Source organism: Paracoccidioides lutzii (assembly GCF_000150705.2).
Source record: "Paracoccidioides lutzii Pb01 unplaced genomic scaffold supercont2.1, whole genome shotgun sequence".
NCBI lineage: Eukaryota > Fungi > Ascomycota > Eurotiomycetes > Onygenales > Ajellomycetaceae > Paracoccidioides > Paracoccidioides lutzii.
Window position 1 is genome coordinate 635,935 of NW_015440947.1, and position 18,123 is coordinate 654,057.

Consider the following 18,123-nt stretch of genomic DNA (forward strand, 5'->3'; position numbering starts at 1 on the left):
ATAATTTAGGGGGCAAATGGTTTGTAAATTAAGTTTACTGTCGACATTCTGCCAGATCCATAAGGCAGAACAGGCGAAAGATCCTCGAAAAGGAAAGGTGGAAATGGAACAAAAAACAAACTCCACCCACTGTAGAGCGCCCCACCAAAGTGTATAACTGAAGGCATAAAACATAAGAAACCTATCCAAGATACGTTGCGCCGTTGGTGGAGAGAGGAGGGAGCCGAGGGGAAAAGGAAATTATCCCTAAGCAACCTACTAGATGAATGCAGTTTTATCCCTGACCTCATATCACCATTCCTTTATTCAATTTTCATAGAGAAAATGTTTTGTAATCATCCTCCTGCGTGCTTGGAGGCCGAACGCTTCTCGCTTGTTCAGCAGGTGGTTGCTGGAATTCATATCGTTCCGCTATACCAACTGTTTCCGCATCGAGCACCATTGCAGCTCCCTCCTCCAGTCCCGCCAAGGAGGCATTCTTAAGAAGCTCTTGAACTTCCTTAATCCTTTTTTTAAGCGCCATACGATCAAGGAAGAGTTGCTGACGACCTTGCTCCAAATCTCTGCGCTCAGCTTCAACAATCTTCTCCAGTTCAGAAAACTGCGCCAGCTTGATTTCGAACTTTTGCAGAGTTATGTTAACGGCCGTAGCTACCAAACGCGTCATCTCCCTCTCCTCATTTGAAGCGAAAGCCGCTGCTCGAGCAGCAGCAGTGCCCAGGCCAATAGATGCGATGGAAGGGCGCGAGGATTGTTTGTCGCCTACTGTACTCTGGACAACTGACGTCGAATCACCTTCGTTCGTGATATCGACTTCCATTGTGTCCTCGGATTCCATAGTCTTTCCTTCTTTACCCTTGTCTGTGTCCTTATATCTATCTTGGTTGTCCGCGGATGTAGCACCTTTAAAGCCTTGCTCGAGTTGTTTCTGGAGTTTGCGGCGTATTTCTTCCACGGATCGACCTGCCGCCGCTGCCGCAACTGCTGGCTCAGTCATCTCTGCCAAGTAAGATACAACGGAGAGCACAGGATTGTCAAATTGGCTAATAGGCTCTCTTCCGCTCCTTGCACTCATCAAGGAGATATCTTGCGTGTCCTCCAGATATTTATCTTCGATTTCCATCTGGAGGAATTTCATGACGCATTCTTCAGGGGTACGTGTTCCGACATGTCGAGCAATTTGTCGCCAGTTGTCGTCGAAGTTCTCCAATGCCTCGAGAAGGAGTAGCAGCTCAGAGTTGCTCCATGGTGCATCCCGATCTGGGATAGTAGTATACGGACTATCCTCCAATTTGACAAAATCTGAGGCATTGTGAGAGGACGGCAATCTGCCTTGTAGGAAGCAGTTCGGGCACAAATCGTATTTCGAATCCGGAGCATTAGGATTAGTCGTCACTGGAACACATTTCGCATAATGAAATCTTAACCTTGTGCAGTCAATACCACAGGAATGGCAGTGGCAAATCTTTTTCGTTTCCTTTGCGGCAGCTTCCATGGTTTTGATGGAAGAATCTCCGCCGGCTCCGTTTGTACTTTGAGTTTCGCCATTCGTCTGGTTTTCTTTGTCCTCAGCGGATGTAATGCCTTTACCCTTCTCATCATAGATATTGCGGCGGATCTCGAGGTTAAGATCACTCTTAGGGATCGGAGTAGCCGACGCGGCCCTTTCAGTGGATGGGTGGGGTTTACCAGGAGTGACAACGGTGTTGGGTGCGGGCTGGAACGGTTGCAGGCCACGGGGAGTGTCTGCCGTAATTCTAAAATGGCCAGTCATTGGGGGTCCAAGGTTTGATGGACGTGTCTGAGGGTCGACCTGTTTGGGTAAGTTAGACAACAATATACACATGTTTATTGCTTTGCGTACCTGGTAGTTGATTAAGCCCCAGTGCTCCAGGAATGAGTGTACACGCATAATCGCACACACGTCGCCCGCTAAGTTTCGTCGACACGCAGTAACCGTAAGGTACTCGACAGGGTTCAAGCGATAAGTGTTGATCATAAAGTCGCGATAGTCCTTGTAGATGGCAGGAGTTTTGCTACGGTTTCGACTATTGAAAAACTCCGGAAGAGACTTCTTCTCAATAGCATGGATCGTGTTCATATCGAACCAAATCGTGTAGCTTGGAAGAATGATAGCGTGCGTTTGAGCTACCAGGTGTGAACGTGCCGATGCCTCTAGAGAAGCTTTGGTCTGTGTCAACTGGCCATCAACATTTTCAGCTGATTGCTGCTGGGGTGTGGAACTCTCGCCAGCTTCGTCGCCCACTACACCGTCTTCTCTTTTCGATTCTGTATCCGTTCCCCCCATTTTCTCGTCTTCTGGTTCTTGCTCTTCGTTTTGAGGTTTTGGTGACGCAGGCGCATCTAAGGGATTATCTGAAATCGCAGCCTCCTGACTTGCTTTAGAAGGCGAAAATGGTTCAGACTGCGAGCCTAAGCCACAAATAATAATATAAGCACCATGAGGTCGCATAAAAAGGCTATATAAGCATAAAATAGCTTCAGAGGTCATAAATTATGGTGGAGACGCAACGTACCTGAGCCTTGACTGGAAGAATGGGTGGTGGTGGGCATCTCAGTTCCCGGCTGCCCATCCTGGAGAGGAGCGACCGCCTGGTCATCAGTAATCATCTCGCTTGAGGCTGCATTTAGATCCTCCATTCTGTATGTGGCACAAAGAAATAAAGCAAGGTTACAGCCTTAATCGGTCCAGGCTAACGCCTGCGCGGGAAGATGGATGCGCTGTCAAATTAAAGCGGTCACCAAGACCGTGTTCAGAAGCCCACAAAGCAAAATGCGAAACCCGATGCACACAGACAACAGCCAATATGCAGGTCCAAAGTCAAAGTTGAGAATGATGATAGGGTGTTTTTTATCTCTCAGCATCTGTTGTGAGTATGATCAACTTTGAAAAGTCGTCGCGATTGGGAGGCCCTTTCAGCTAGCCACATCCGGACTAGAGCCGCAGAGGCAGGCGTCCTACGGGTGCGCAAAAGGACAAAGCGCGCAGTTTACCGGATCAACGTATTTCCCAACTTCCGATGTTAGTCAGCGGAAATTGATAACTAACTAACTACCAAACTTTAGTTAACTAATTAGCTCTGGGGTGATGATGAATATCGAGTACGTGCGAATCTTCGTTGTGATTGAGGCGTAGGCTAGCTACGCTATTATACAGACTCTATAGATCACGTGTACCAGGGCTAGCTAGATCACGTGAAGTAGGCGTAACCAGAAGGTCGGCTAACAACTGGTTAACGTAACTACCTCACCGCCGCAAAATCAAACACGACCAAAAACGCGTGATCGCGTTCCTCAAGGACAGGACTTGGATGGGAGAGACCTAGAGTGCAGATTGCAAACCACCATTGAGGGTTCTGCCAATGCGATATCTCCAGTTGTCGTAACTACTAAGCCCTCAATTTTTCATTACTATAGTTTATGTGATATTACTTTTATCCTCTTTCAGCCGGTGCAATTTGATATCGATATTTATCTGTTGTCCGATGGTTTATGAGCAAGTACGTTAATGCCACTCATCGTGGACTGGGCCAAAATCCGCGGGCTCCAGGGCGTTCTCCACATATGGCACAATTTGGTGTGGAATGTAGTTTCTAACAATAGTAGTAACTAGGGATTTCCACATAACCATATAAATCGTGGAACATGTCCCTCCTAGCAGCCAATCTTGTGACAGAGACGCTCTGCCGCGCTTCATCGCCTTCGATAAATGTGGAAATGCTACCACCGTCCAGCAATACGGTACATGCAGAGTCCGACGGGAGTTCACATGCAGACCAAGGGAAAAGAAAACCAAAAGATGCCTTTGAGCCTCTCTCTCCCAAGCGCCCGAAGCTGATCGGACCGTTTATTGATGAGGATGATTCTGATAGTGAGGACGATGGAAATCCATTTGCCCCCCGTGGGCCAAAACCTGGACTGCAGGATGAAGTCTCCAATTCAGCATCGTCAAATACAGCATTAAACACAAGCCCTACAAATCCAAATACAAGAGCACCGTCCGTGCTCAGTAGTATCAGCGAGAATGGAAATGCGAACCAAACTCCGTTTATGCCTTTTACTAATACGGATCCGACCGAATCCTCATTTGAACCCCTTGGAAACGCAAAGCCGATCAAAAAATCCCAATTTACACCATTGGTAACTCATAATTCACAAAAACAGGCCAAAAGTTACATCTCCATCCAGACATGTTCAGATAGAATCGTGAATGTCCAAACTAGGGAAATGGCTTCGTCCATTCCTTATGAGCAAATAATTGCGGAGCGTTCAACTACAGCTCCAGGGAGAGCGCAAAAGAGCTATTATGGGATTGACATTCACAAATTGCTGGATGACATCACAGTTGAAAATGCCCAAGATATTGCCCGTCGTTCACGGCTTCCTTCCCACCAAACCTCCACCGAAACATCGAGTGTTAATGAGACAATTAAAGGATCAACTCTTCTGTGGACAGAAAAATATCGCGCCAGGAAATTTAAGGATCTCGTTGGGGATGAGAGGACTCATCGATCTGTTTTACGCTGGCTTAAATCATGGGACGCTATTGTATTTCCCGGATTGGCAAAACCAAAGCCCAAGAACACCACAGGGAATGACGCTGGAGAACGCACCCACCGAAAAGTTTTAGTCCTAACAGGGCCTCCCGGACTAGGGAAAACCACTCTGGCTCATGTATGCGCAAGACAGGCAGGATACGAAGTGTTAGAGATAAATGCCAGTGACGAAAGAAGTCGCGATATTGTCAAGGGTAGAATTCGAGATGCGGTGGGTACTGAAAATGTGAAAGGTATCACCGCTGAAGCCGATGGTAAAAGGATTCGGAAAGCTGGCAAGCCTGTTTGCGTCGTCGTCGATGAAGTCGATGGAGTAGTTGGTGGTTCAGGTGGTAGCGGCGAGGGAGGTTTCATGAAGGCACTGATCGACCTCGTGATGTTGGACCAAAAGAACTCCCATTCCACCTCAGAATCTACTTCGATTCACAAAAGGAGATATAAAAAAGGAGATAAATTCCTCCTCCTTCGGCCTCTAATTCTTATATGCAATGATGTTTACCACCCTAGTCTCCGTCCATTGCGAACGTCCTCCATCGCTGAAATTCTCCACGTTCGACAAGCATCTCTAGACAAAATGGTCTTGCGAATGAAGACTGTATTTGAGAGAGAGGGCATCCCCTGTGATGGAGACGGAGTGAGACGCCTTTGCGAAGCCTCATGGGGCCTGAGTAGTAGCAGAGACCGTAATACCAACAATCGCGGTATCGGAGAGGGTGATATCAGGCGCGTCTTAGTAGCTGGAGAATGGATAGCACAAAAGCTTCGAGCGACCAGCCCAACTTCAGATATCAGACTTACAAGGAGATGGGTCGAGCAACACATCTCAAACGACTCTGTAAGAGATGGAGGGTCATCGCGGGGGTTAGGACGTGGCGGAACGAAAGATATTGTTGAGCGTGTTTTCCTTGATGGAGCAGGTTTCCCAAATGCACCTATCTCTGCCCAAACCTTCCAAGATCCCTTCTCTGGCGGTGATGTAAAGATTCCTGTTGGAATCTCCGACCTTCGCAAACGTCATGCAATTAGCCGCCTGAGGGAAATGGTTGATGCTGCAGGAGAATATGACCGCTGCATCACGGACTGTTTTACCGCTTACCCAACACAAGCATACCAAGACGATACTATTCTCTCCAAACCTAACGCAGCCTACGAATGGCTTCATTTCCATGACATGATATCTTCCAAAGTCTACACGAATCAAGACTGGGAACTCAACCCGTACCTGAGCCAGTCAGTCGTGGCATTTCATCACCTGTTTGCCTCCTCTAACCGAAGAACTGGGGACGGCGACAAAAACCTGGTGAACAACGAAGAGGATGGAGAGGAACACCCGTTTTCAGGTCCAAAAGCAGATTTTGCAGCCTTTGAGGCGCAGAAGCGCAACCACGCTACGATAACCGAGTTCCAGTCGAGGTTTTCCCCAGCCCTTCTGCGCACATTCCGCTCCACTGAGTCAATTATCACAGAGCTCATCCCTAATCTTACCAGAATGTTAGCTCCAGGGATCAAACCGGTGATTGTTGGTGGAAGTGGGGGGGGGAGTGGTGTCGCCAGTGTGCGAAAAGAAAGCGAGCGTGCACTTGTAAGGTCGTCAGTCAGAGTAATGAGTGGCACAGGGGTAAAATTTGAGCATGCAAGGATTGAGAGCGAAACTGGTTTCCATAATAGTTGGATTTACAGGATGGAACCGTAAGTATCGTCGCCATGCCTCCCCTCCCCTTCCTGTTTGACCCTACATCCCTCTCAGTCTTCAAAACAACCGTTTTACAATATTCTTTGCTGACACTATTGCCATCAGACCCCTTGACACATTAACCACATTTTCCAACCTGAAGGGCGTCGGATCATCAGCACCCGTCCGTTACGCTGTGCGCCAAGTTCTTCAGCAAGAATATGAAAAGGATATCCTCCGCCAGCGGTCCAAAGCTGGGCAAGCAAGAATTACCGGACCGAAACGCGGCAATCAATCCCACGAGGATTTTAATAATCCCAAAGAGAACGGCCCAAGTAGTGTAGCATCTTCCATATTGGCTTCCAGATTAAATGGACCCAAACTTGATTTCTTTGGGCGGGTGATCACGAATGAAGCACAACCCAATTCAATTGGTCCTAGCAACGGCGTCACTCCCACTAAGCCTTCAGAGCCGGCAGGGCATGAACAAGCGTGGGTTAGTTTTCATGAGGGGTTTTCTAATGCGGTTAGGAAACAGGTGACGCTGAGCGAGATCCTATCAGGGTTGTAAACGTAGGTATGCTAAGTGGTCTTTTTGGTGGGGGTGGGGGGGTTGGCAAACGTAGATAGAACCCTATTTCATTTGACATATGTAAGTAACACGTGTTTTATCATGAGTTCATTAGGTTTAATGTCACGACTTTATTTTGTGAGGTTAGGCATTTTGTCCAGTCCGATAGTTCGGTCCCATCAGGATCACAAATTTACGATCTCAGGTACCTCAGGATCCTGCATAATCAGCCCTCTCCTTGGAAATCGACATGGTTCCGAACCGAAGTTCTTCCTTAGATACGATCCGCTATTTCTATACACCCCAGGTTGTGGTAAATACTGGGCACAACATCATCAAATGATAACATGCCACTTCTCAACTGCGAGGTCTTGGAGGAGACGTCGAGTCAGATCTAGAAACAAAGTCCAAAGAACGACTAAAAAGGGTGGAATCGAGACTTCTTGGCAGAAAAAGCGTAAATTCACCAGCAGAGGGGCTAAGGGAGCTCAAAGCTTCTACCGCCAACAACATTAAAACGTATCTAGGTGTGTTCCTAAATTTTGATATCGGCTTGGTCAAGCAGCAAGCCAAGCTGTACGCTTACCAGTCGTAGCCTATTTGCTTTTTCTCCTCTTCTGACAACGTTCCTATCCTCAGGAGTCCACGGGATAAAAGGAACGCCCAGCAAGCAAGGCTGACGTCCCAATGTCAATGCCACGTACCCAACAGCTTGAAAACCATCATCTTTGAATCAATCTCCTCGCATATGAGGTGAACATAATATACAGTTTAAAATGTCTGAGCCACCCAGCCAAACTCCCGAAAATTGTGGTCAGACTACCGAGACTGAATTCTCAGATAAACCGTCACCATGGATGAATATGAAAGCTCAGTTCTTCTGGACCATCGGTCGTGCCAAATGTCTCCCTAAAGCATCCTATGCAGACTTGGAGGGTCAGTCATCGTTTGCTGACCCGACCACGAGTGGCCAGTTTAAGGGGTGGGCGTGCACGGTGATGATAGTAAGGTATCTGGAGACGCCTGTCGGTAAGGCGATGACCGGTTGAATGTCAAATATGATTTGAGGATGGACAGCTCACGCTTTCTTATTCACGATTAGGCCCATATGATGAAATATTGTGGATGCCAGGATGGTTTGAGGTCCCAGATATGGGGATGAGCAGAGCACGGGTAACGAGGATCTATGTTTCCAAAAAGGAGTCAATTTACAATGGTATGTCTTATGTCCCCGGACGTTCATCCCATTGTCTGAGTCTCGCTGATTATTCATTACTCTTCCCTGTATTCAGGGCGCAAAAATTGGAATATTCCGAAACATGTAGATATTCCTATTTACTTTATTTATACCCAAGTCTGACGAAGATAATCTATCTCAACTAATCTCCAAAAAATTATCAGCTGGCGAACTTTAAATTTACCCCGTCAGACACGCCATCTACCATACCCTATTCTCGGGTGGAAATAGCCTTACCATCTGCCCCAGACCAGCCGTTTGTCACCCTCGACTTCTCCCCCACAACGATCTTATCCAAGCCCAGCATTCCAATTTCGAGTTCTTGTGTTCCCATCGACCTTGGCCTTCAGATGCCCCCTATTCCAGAAAGCAAATCTTGGAAAGAGGATGCTATGGTTGGGACCAAGGAATGGCGGCATGCAAGAGTCGATATTTCAGGATGGGCCAGGGTGATACATGTCAAGGGAACTCTCGGAGACGGTAAATCATTCCCCGAAATTCCGGCAGGCGGATACTGGCTATATATAAATGATGCAAAAATGAACTGTGTGACACTCTAAGTGCGAGAATTTGGGGCGAACGACTACGCAGTATTGTTCATTTGGTTGAGGAAATAATATGTCGAAGTTAAGGGCTGTTCTGTCGACTTATGCGATGGCCATAGGCGGGTTCAGATCACCAATGACTCATCAATACCTGTTGATGAAGCATTTCGCGAATTTGTTTGCATCCAAGCTACAACCCCATGGATGATATCACAGGTGGGAAATTTTGTTCAACCAGGTAGTTCAACAGGTGATAAAATATTGTGAACTAATTGCCAATGCGACGGGCACATAAGAGTTACGATTTGCTCCACATATCTGGAATTTGTCATTTAAATTTTCAGCTTGAACAGACAGAATCCTAACATTAACTTGAGAAGATCTTATAAAGGCTCCGAGCCAGACGTCAAGAAAAACACCATATACTGGTACTGTCTCGGCCACATCAATATCCGGACTCAACTTTGCAGTTTCCTTGGGCTCCGGACATACAACTGTAGGGCTAGTTGCTTTCTTATCAGATCCCGGGCAGATGCACTGGGCGACCGACCCCTGAACATCAGCCCAACATGCGCATAAACAAAAAGATTCTGCAACCGGATCAGCGCAACCGGCATTCTCCGTAATGTACTCTACCGATGCTAGGAATCCTGTTTCCTAAAATAGAACAATTAGAGCTCTGTATGACAAGAGTTTGTTGCAACGATCGTCAAGCTTCTAACCCCCCTAAAGAAATTCTCCAGTCTAGTCTTTCCAGATATCGAGAACTCTAAGATCCCTCGAAATTGAACCCTACTGCCAACTAATGGGCGTACAGTTGGAATGTGGTTTCAAAATTCAGCCCCGAAAAACCTTCAGTGTGGTTTAAACAGGGGTTACCATTGAAAGTGGTTTAAAAGTTCACCCCTTTATTAAAACCATGATCAACTCTCCAATCTAAAATCATCTGAAATAGGGTTACAGATGAACTTGGTTTTAAAAGTTGAAGTTGGTGTACGAGCTGGGCCCACTTTTTCAAAACCATGATCAACTTTGGTAGCCCCTACTGGAACAACTGAGCTTGAAGATCTGAACAAATTGTATTATATAACAACTCCTAATAATATATATTAACTGTTCTCTTCCTTCAATGAGTAATTCTGAATTATGATTCTCTTCTGCACACTCATCATATTTCCTGTAAAACTCACTTCTTTGCCTATTAGTCTACTCATTTCAACCTCTTTTGTAAAAGCTTTATTTCTTGTTTAAGCTCATATAATAACATTTTCAGCATTTGCTAAAAACTTTTTCTCAAAAGAAAATGTATTTTTTAGTTCTTTTAGTTTATTTAACATTAATGATGTGTAATAGATTCTTTTCTTTTACTGTGCCATTTGCATATAACTAGTCAATTAATTAATTACTTAATAAATAAGTGTAAGCAAACTTTATATATAATATTAAGAAAGTTACTCACCTATAGCTTTAAATATATTATTAGAAGTCTTAAGCTTTAGAAGCTTATAAAATTGTAATGTGTTTCAGAGAAAGTAAACATAAAAAAATGAGCTTATAAATAAGGAAGAACTCTTTTTAAATTAAAGAAACTAAGCTATAGTTTTAAATTTATTTAAATAATTAGAGTTTTAAAAGATGTAATAAACAATAATGTATTTCATCATGAACTAAACATTCAAAGAACTAAGATATTTCTTCATATAACATAATTTAATTTAAAAGAATCAATTAAAATAGATTCAACCTTTATATATTTATATCTTGTAATTGGCTAACATCTAATTGATGATAATCTTTTATAATTAAAATAATTTACATTTAAATTATTTTTCTTCACTCTAATCTGTATAAAACTTTCTGTCTTCATCTTTTATTCTTCTTTCCTTTCTTCTTCTGATGAATTCAATTTTTTATTCTATAAGGAAGCGCTAGAGCTGTATTCAGTAGCACATTCATTGCAATGATTAAATTTTTATTTAATTTTTTTATTGTTTTTTTAAGAATTTAAAGCTTTTATAGAGATAATTGACATATTAAATTAATTAGTAGAAAATGCATAAAGTTGAATATAATGTTAATCAAGAATATATCTTAGTAGAAACTAAACTACATTAAAATAAACACAACATATTCGGTATATATTGCCATATATTTATTCAACTTACTATCTCAACACCCGAGTTAGAAGGAGGTTAAAATTAAAGTCACCTAAGAGGAAGAGTCGAGAAGTATGATAAATCATATCACCTAGAGCAGAGAGAGATGTGTGTGAAATGGGTGAAATATGCGAACGTATGTAATTCTAGTGGAAAGGTTTCATGATTATATATAAACCATACCGAAGGTTTTGCCAGCAAAAATTTAAAACCACATATAACTTTTTGAAAACCACGTTCGACTGCAATCCTGTTCAATTTGCAATTCCGCCACTTACTTCAGCAGTTTGGTAAATCAGGGCTGAGGGTTTCCAATTGTTTCATTTACTGGAAAGGCTCAGCTTTTATAGAGCAAGGCCTGCATTGCTGGTGAAGCATATGAGATTATAGAGGTTCTAATAACTATCTGTTCGTGAAAGCAGCAAAACTAATGAGCACACAACACTAAAATTAATATTAAGAATTTTAAACAAAGGCGCAAACAATTAAGAAAGAAGAGTGCCAGTACCCAACATACTCCTGTTTTTTCAAGAAAATTAATCAATCTATCGAGACCAAGTTAGACGTATATAAAAATCAATTTTAATATAGATCTCAATTTTAAACCGGTAGAAATAATGGGCTCGCGAGCCCTCCAGCACCGGTCGCGCTTTTCATAAATCCAAACGCCATACACCATCGCAAAAATGCATCGTCTTCCCAACGCGTTGTAGCAGGCAACGAGCTGAACGCGGTGTGGAGGTCGCTGTCCACCTCTATGCTACATGTAAATCATTTCATCGAGAAATACACAGCCCGGGCCTCCATTGTAACGGCCTTGCTCTTCGGGCTTGGTTTGGCATCGGCGGGTGATGGCTTCTTCGCCGTGTGAAGGATGGATTTCAGGCGTTCAATGCTCGATTCCGAGGAGCTGCGAGGTGTAGAGGCGGGGGTAGGAGGAGAAGCTGTGGTAGATCCCTTGGATGGCATTGTAACGGTGATGGTTGTCTTGTAAGATATTGTAGAGAGGACCGTATGGGTTTTAGATTTGTCTTCTTGTTTTGGCGGGAGGATTTTCTCGAACCGATTTAGGAAAGTGAGGCTGCTTTGCAGTATTTATGGTGAGGAGCAGAGTCGAATCATCGAAAACTTCTTGGAAGAATGGGGTGATATTGATAGTCGAATGTTCGGATGCCTTGAGCGTACGTTTTTTAAGGCAAAAAAGACGAGAGGATATAATGGGACCTGATGCCCCTCTTAATATACCAATGCACTCCTCACAATCTCAAGGGCGTCAGAAACGTACACATGCAGCCTTATTGGCAATTAGAAACCCGAATTCTGTAACTACATTAGTAAGTCACATCCACTTTCCAATCAAAGCTTTTATTTGTTAACTCTCTAATCAACGTTGACTAATAACAAATTCAACATACTGACGTCATTACCTGATCACCAGAAGGGTGCATTCGAATGAATTAAGGCAGGATCCAGGCGTGTTGCATATGTCAGCTTCCCCCTCGGCAGTTAGTTGGTCAAGCCACCACCGCGAGCGAGGGTAGCGCAAGCGGCCTATCGATATTTCGACACCGAGCCGCTCTCCGTACTTCACAGACTAACTATGGTCAGAGCTCGCCCCGAATGGTAATCGGGCAGTGGTGATCTGACTCACCGTTGACTCCGGGATCTTTGCGCAGCTGCAAGGAACACCTAGGGACAACTGGTTAGGCTAAAGTTCCCCAGGGGTTCTAGAGCCGTCTTTCTCGGATGACTAAGGTTCCATGCTCCTGAGTAATGTCAAAGCTAGCCGAGATCTAAACTGTTGGGCATGTTGCCCGGGCAGCCGCCCCACTCCACGTGATAGAGGCGTGTATTTTGGGTAGCTAGCTAGTCGTCCCCACAAATAGGTGAATCAACCGCCCCACATAAACTGTAGAGCTAAAGAGGGAGGAAAAGCACGTGTCTTCCGTCGGCCTTCAGATTTTTAATCTGGATACTTTTGAGGGACAATGTATTGGGTTGAACGCGATATAGCACTGCCTGTCAACATGGAGTCATACGGAGTGCTTCCTCAATTCATTCAAAAAAAAAAAAAAAAAAAAATAGAATTGAGGGTTTGATACGGTGTGTGGAGCTTGAAGGTGGAGAAGGAAGGCTTAGGATCTAGCAAGGGAAGCATATTGCAAGATTAGTTCATGGAGCATACTGTCAGATGATTGGTTTATGCTATTTGCTGCTACTTCTCGCTTAAATCAGCGATGATGTTATGTTTCCTGTATTTAATTTGGGCTGCCACGTAATTCTTTAGAATCAGGCCGATTCAACATGCCATGTGCTGCCAATTTTTGCGCTCACGTTGAATATTTGACACTTACACATATCGGCCCCCGCCCCAGTAGTGTTCTCGCCGCTGGTTTTGCAAAAAAACAACCCGATACCGCGAAGCCAAACAGAGAAATTGCAATCCAACCCAACGTCCCAGTGCAAAGTTAAAACACATGGATGCAGTTACAATCAGTCTCTGTTTCATGAAGGACATATCGAAACAGAACCCGCATTTTATGGCTAAGGCTCCTCCCACCGAAAATCTTCCGTTCGAGCCGATAATCTCCCATCCAGCATAGGCACCATGGTGTAGTTGGTTATCACGTGAGTCTAACACACTCAAGGTCTCCAGTTCGAGCCTGGATGGTGTCATTCACATCAAAAAGTTTTTATGCCTTTCATCCCTTCACGCAGTTTGTCGAGATTTGTTGTTGGAGTCTGTCTTTTTTTCTACTTTTTGGCTCGTTCAGACCGAGTTTTCGTCATCAACGAAAAACATCACCTTCCATGAAATAGAGACACCATGTGTAGCTGATATCATTCGTAATCCCATACATTGAAGGTCTTCAGTTCAATTCTGAATGGTTTCAATTCGATTTTATGCTTCATGTGTTCCCTCTCGAGTTGTCAGATGGTTCATTTTGTTAACTTTATATGATATTGTTGCAGTCGCATTGATGAATGAGGGCGTGAATGCCACGTGGGGCAAAACTTACAAATTGAAACCTTTTTTATTTTGTATTTTGTGGGCTGCGTTTCTTGTGGAGTGGCCAATCGCTGGCGTAATCTGGCAGAAATGCAACAAAAATATTGCTTAAAAAGTCTTGATGTCGCCCAGGCTCGAACTGGGGACCTTGAGTGTGTTAGACTCACGTGATAACCAACTACACCACGACACCATCTTGTGTTTTCTTATACCGTTTAAAATCTATGAGTAGGTAGTTAAAATGTATACACAAAGAGTCCCAAAACTTAAGGACAAAAATGTATTTTTTGCGTCCGGTACTTGACTTAGTTTTAGACATCTTGGTATGCAATACATGTTTTCATGCATGCGATACAAAATTTGGTTATACTGTATATACGTACATTTAGACGAATTCGTCATAGACATTGCTCAAGAAACCCTCCTGAGGACTGGAATGGGTCAGCAAAATTGTAACAGCGAAGCAGAAATGGCCTAAGATGGCCCCAAAAGACAAAATAATGAAATGGGAACTAGAAGAAAAATATATATAAATACATAACACACATCAATAAATGACATTCTAATATTTTCTATTGTTTCTTCAGTTTCTCAGTCAACTCCGGGACCTTCTCAAATAGATCCCCCACCAAGCCAACATCCGCAACCTGGAAGATAGGCGCATCAGGATCCTTGTTAATCGCAGCAATAACCTTGCTATCCTTCATACCGGCCAGATGCTGGATAGCGCCAGAGATACCCGCGCAAAGATACAGTTCGGGGGCAACGTTCTTGCCAGTCTGGCCAACCTGAAGACTGTTATCGGCGAAACCACTGTCGACAGCCGCACGGGAAGCTCCGATAGCCGCACCCAAAGCATCAGCGAGTGGAGGCATCAGTCTGTCAAATTCCTCCTTTGATTTAAGACCACGACCTCCAGAAACGACGCGGGAAGCAGTGCCAAGATCAGGGCGATCAGATTTGGCCAAGTCCTCTGATACCCATTCAGTGGGAGATGGTACGTTGGGATCAGCGCCATCTGCAATTTCCGCGGAGCCTCCTGTGGTCTCTCCGGCTTGGAAGGCGGTTCCTCGGACGGTGAAAACCTTCACGGGATCTGTAGATTGGACTGTAAGAATGGCGTTTCCGGCATAGATGGGTCGGACGAAAGCTGCAAATAATTTGGATTGCGTCAGCCGAGTAAATGCTTATTGACTCTCCGATGTGGCCATTGGAATGGTGCAACTCACTATCTTCGCTCTCAACGGCTGTGATATCAGATATTTGCTGGACATCCAGCAGGGCCGCAACTCGGGGTAGGACATTCTTGCCAAAAGCACCGTGGCTGGCAATAACGTGTGTGAATCCCTCCTTCTTGATATTCTCAACGAGCAGGGGAGCGTAGTTCTCAGGTAATCCCTATATGTGCCATGTATCCAGTTAGCCACGATTAAATCCCATTCCGACCACTGCGTGTTGCAACCAGGACACCCAATCTAGTGTAATCCAGTGGACTTTCCGGTCCACTCAAATCGGTATCCTACCTTCTCATAAGCCGCATTATCTACTGCAAGGACCTTATCCAGGCCTTTAATCTTGGACGCCTCCACTGCCGCACCAGACTTGACACCATTCCCCGCCACAAACGCCGTTACTGAGCCTCCCAACTTCTGTGCCGCAGATATCGCCGAAAAAGATGAACCTTGAATCTTGCCATTGCGCTGTTCAAGAACCGCAAGTGTGGAGAGAAGCCGGGAGAGTGCTGAGAGCTGGGCACGGTAAACGGGCCGAGACAGTGGCCAAGCGGCCGCCCGAAGAATTGATTGTCTAGCAAAGACGGAATTCATTGCCGGGTGAGATTAGACGTGTATTTTCCTTTTATTTGAATCCTCTTTCTCTTGCCCTTTTGTAAGCCTTCTTCCTCAAAAAGCTCCCAGAGTCCCGAAGTTCGGTATTTCGGATGACTAAGCAAATCCCTTCGGAAATTCACGGTTAATTGATTCTCTCTGGCACAAAAACTACTCCCGGCTGGGCATACAATACTTTTAATATACGAAAAATAATTTGAGGATGCAAATATGATAATGCATATTGCCTGATATAGCCTTTGTGTTAATTATGGGTATCGAAACTTGGCCCGATAGACTTTCAATCATTAACTAAAACTGCAATATATTATAACGCTGAAACTCCAAATGCACCCCAAGAACTAGTCTTGGGTAATAAACAATGAACAAACGGGAAAGACCATTCTCTCAAGACCTTGAAAAGAACTTTCACTTCCTCTTGTTGGGGCTTAAAGCTCCCCTGGAAGCTGCTGAGACAACTGTAGCTTTTGTACCAGCGTCCTTCTCAACGTCCGATAAAGCTCGCATCTTCTGAGCACGTAGCTTAAATTTTCTCGACGCATTCAATTCTGCATCGTCATCATCCCCCCCTTCACCGGTTTTCGACTTCTTTGATTTTGTAGGTTCCTCCTCACCAATTGACTTTCGCTTCTTGCTCGTTTTCTTCGATGCTTCGATAGCTTTTGCATCCTCATCTTCTCGCACATCGCCTTCATCCACCCATAATTCACTCGCGAGCCATATGGGCATCGCCATCGTATTAGCACCCTTCAGATGCAGAGACTTGATATTCCTCCATCCCTTTGAGATAAACTTTTCCGCCAGGCCCTGAACAACCGCCTCCACATTTTCAACTAACTTCTCCGGTACAAAGTTCGCCCAGCCAACGCGCACAGAAGTCGTAGCAGCAGACGCTAAGTGAACAGGAACACTAGCCAAAGTCTTCTCGATCTCCTTGGCAACAACAGCAGCCGACGCGACAGCAGAGTATTTTTCATCAGTTGGCGGTCTCTTCCTATCTTCCTTTTTCACCCTTTTACCCCCAACCTTCTGCACTTCTGCGATGCGAATAGGAATTGGGCGCTTGCTGGATTTGTAAAAGATCTTCCCCAGGGTCTGTACCAGCCTCATAATAATGCGGTCATCAGCCAAGAAAACATCGTGTTCCGATAGAAACTGTCTCCGGCTCTCAAAGCTCTGGTATCTGGCCTTCAACTTCGTGTATCCGATGATCTTGGTAATGTGCGATGACAAGCTTGTCGGGAATTGCGGATCGGCAATTACGTCCTTGACTGCGCGTTGTGGGTCGGCTGTGATGAGACAGATGCTGAGAGACGGTGAGGTATTCAGGGAATGTGGAACGGGGATTTTTCCTGGTTTTAAGCGGTTTTTGTCCACGATGTGTTTTTTAGTTGTTACAACAAGCCACACTGGAGTGCCATCTGTCGCGGATTCTCCCGCATCTGATCCATCGTCATCGTTATTGGTAGCCAGGAGGTCCTTCTTCGTCGATTTCTCAGCTTCTTTCCTCTCCTGCGCCTTTATATGTCGTAGAAGCGCGGTAGAAGCCCGAGTGACCTATAAACATGATCTCTCCCCCGATTAGCATATAGCTCGCCTCCTTCCACTTGAACTATGCTCAGCAGAAAGCAAACAAAATATGGAGACGTACCTGATCATTGTTCAATTGGTATGGTGTCCCAGAAGCGGGTTTGAGAGTGAGAACACCAGAAGTCACCGCCATGGCTGATTTAATACCTTTCCCTTTTGCCCTGTTGGCTTTTATATCTTCCGCGGCGTCCTGTTTCCCAACCACCGAAGTGTTTGTCGACATCAGAAAATTATCTAAAAATTATCGGAGTGCGGTCAAGCAGTTATTCCGTTTGGCGCTAGGCAAAATGTTCTTCCCTTGTACCCAAACCTTATCTTTGCCGACTTAAAACACTTTTCTTCTACAACGGATAAGTGCACAATTCAGAACTCGTCATTCTTGCAAAATACATGGTTGTGGACAAATTGTTGAATCATGCTTCGCGACTAGCATAAAAATCACAAATCGAATTTCTTATGATGAAATAGGCACACACCCACACACCCACACATATATATCACAAAATTCCATTGCAGATCTTGGGTCTCTCCATTGGATATAAGCAAAGGCATATCATTCTTCTGAATTTATCCAATGACAATCCTACTCCACGGGATTGCAAAATTTGAAAGCAATCTACACCAATGATATAAATTAGTGTTTCAGTTCCTCCAAGTTGCCTATCTCCATGCGTCACGATGGATGTTTCATTTAATAAACCGTACTCCCCATCCACCAATATTTAGTGCTCGTACATGCCGTACGTGTACATGGCAGTATCTCTTCAATGATTGTGAAATAAACATATGACATCATCTCCACAGAGATCCAAAATACCTAGGTTTGCCAGGATTTACTGCTATCCATCTTTCGCAATCTTCGTAAGTTATAAGAAAAACTCTCCCCGTGAACCACCTTTGAATATCTCTTTGAACATA

General features: G+C 44.6%; 6 protein-coding genes and 2 non-coding genes across 8 annotated transcripts; 3 read left to right on the forward strand and 5 right to left on the reverse strand.

Annotated features, from left to right (window-relative positions):
* Window positions 1–313: 313 nt before the first annotated feature.
* Window positions 314–2,661, reverse strand: PAAG_00169 (hypothetical protein; the record flags this gene model as incomplete). Its single annotated transcript, XM_002797584.1, has 3 exons — window positions 314–1,813; window positions 1,865–2,433; window positions 2,538–2,661. The coding sequence occupies 3 exons, from the start codon at window positions 2,659–2,661 to the stop codon at window positions 314–316; spliced, it is 2,193 nt and encodes a 730-aa protein (XP_002797630.1).
* A 1,005-nt stretch (window positions 2,662–3,666) lies between these two features.
* Window positions 3,667–6,820, forward strand: PAAG_00170 (chromosome transmission fidelity protein; the record flags this gene model as incomplete). Its single annotated transcript, XM_015843924.1, has 2 exons — window positions 3,667–6,266; window positions 6,376–6,820. The coding sequence occupies 2 exons, from the start codon at window positions 3,667–3,669 to the stop codon at window positions 6,818–6,820; spliced, it is 3,045 nt and encodes a 1,014-aa protein (XP_015700259.1).
* Window positions 6,821–7,596: 776 nt separating this feature from the next.
* Window positions 7,597–8,617, forward strand: PAAG_00171 (hypothetical protein; the record flags this gene model as incomplete). The annotated part of the gene is made up of 4 exons (XM_015843925.1): window positions 7,597–7,849; window positions 7,923–8,036; window positions 8,113–8,141; window positions 8,222–8,617. The coding sequence occupies 4 exons, from the start codon at window positions 7,597–7,599 to the stop codon at window positions 8,615–8,617; spliced, it is 792 nt and encodes a 263-aa protein (XP_015700260.1).
* Window positions 8,618–11,358: 2,741 nt separating this feature from the next.
* Window positions 11,359–11,727, reverse strand: PAAG_00172 (hypothetical protein; the record flags this gene model as incomplete). Its single annotated transcript, XM_015843926.1, has 2 exons — window positions 11,359–11,482; window positions 11,549–11,727. 2 exons carry the CDS (start codon window positions 11,725–11,727, stop codon window positions 11,359–11,361), a joined length of 303 nt encoding a protein of 100 aa, XP_015700261.1.
* Window positions 11,728–13,360: 1,633 nt separating this feature from the next.
* Window positions 13,361–13,434, forward strand: PAAG_11062. Its single transcript has one exon. It is a non-coding gene; the product is annotated as a tRNA-Val (tRNA).
* Window positions 13,435–13,887: 453 nt separating this feature from the next.
* Window positions 13,888–13,961, reverse strand: PAAG_11063. Its single transcript has one exon. It is a non-coding gene; the product is annotated as a tRNA-Val (tRNA).
* A 379-nt stretch (window positions 13,962–14,340) lies between these two features.
* On the reverse strand, window positions 14,341–15,594 carry PAAG_00173 (electron transfer flavoprotein subunit alpha; the record flags this gene model as incomplete). Its single annotated transcript, XM_002797588.1, has 3 exons — window positions 14,341–14,918; window positions 14,998–15,166; window positions 15,292–15,594. 3 exons carry the CDS (start codon window positions 15,592–15,594, stop codon window positions 14,341–14,343), a joined length of 1,050 nt encoding a protein of 349 aa, XP_002797634.1.
* Window positions 15,595–16,023: 429 nt separating this feature from the next.
* Window positions 16,024–17,338, reverse strand: PAAG_00174 (hypothetical protein; the record flags this gene model as incomplete). The annotated part of the gene is made up of 2 exons (XM_002797589.2): window positions 16,024–17,172; window positions 17,267–17,338. The coding sequence occupies 2 exons, from the start codon at window positions 17,336–17,338 to the stop codon at window positions 16,024–16,026; spliced, it is 1,221 nt and encodes a 406-aa protein (XP_002797635.1).
* Window positions 17,339–18,123: the final 785 nt, after the last annotated feature.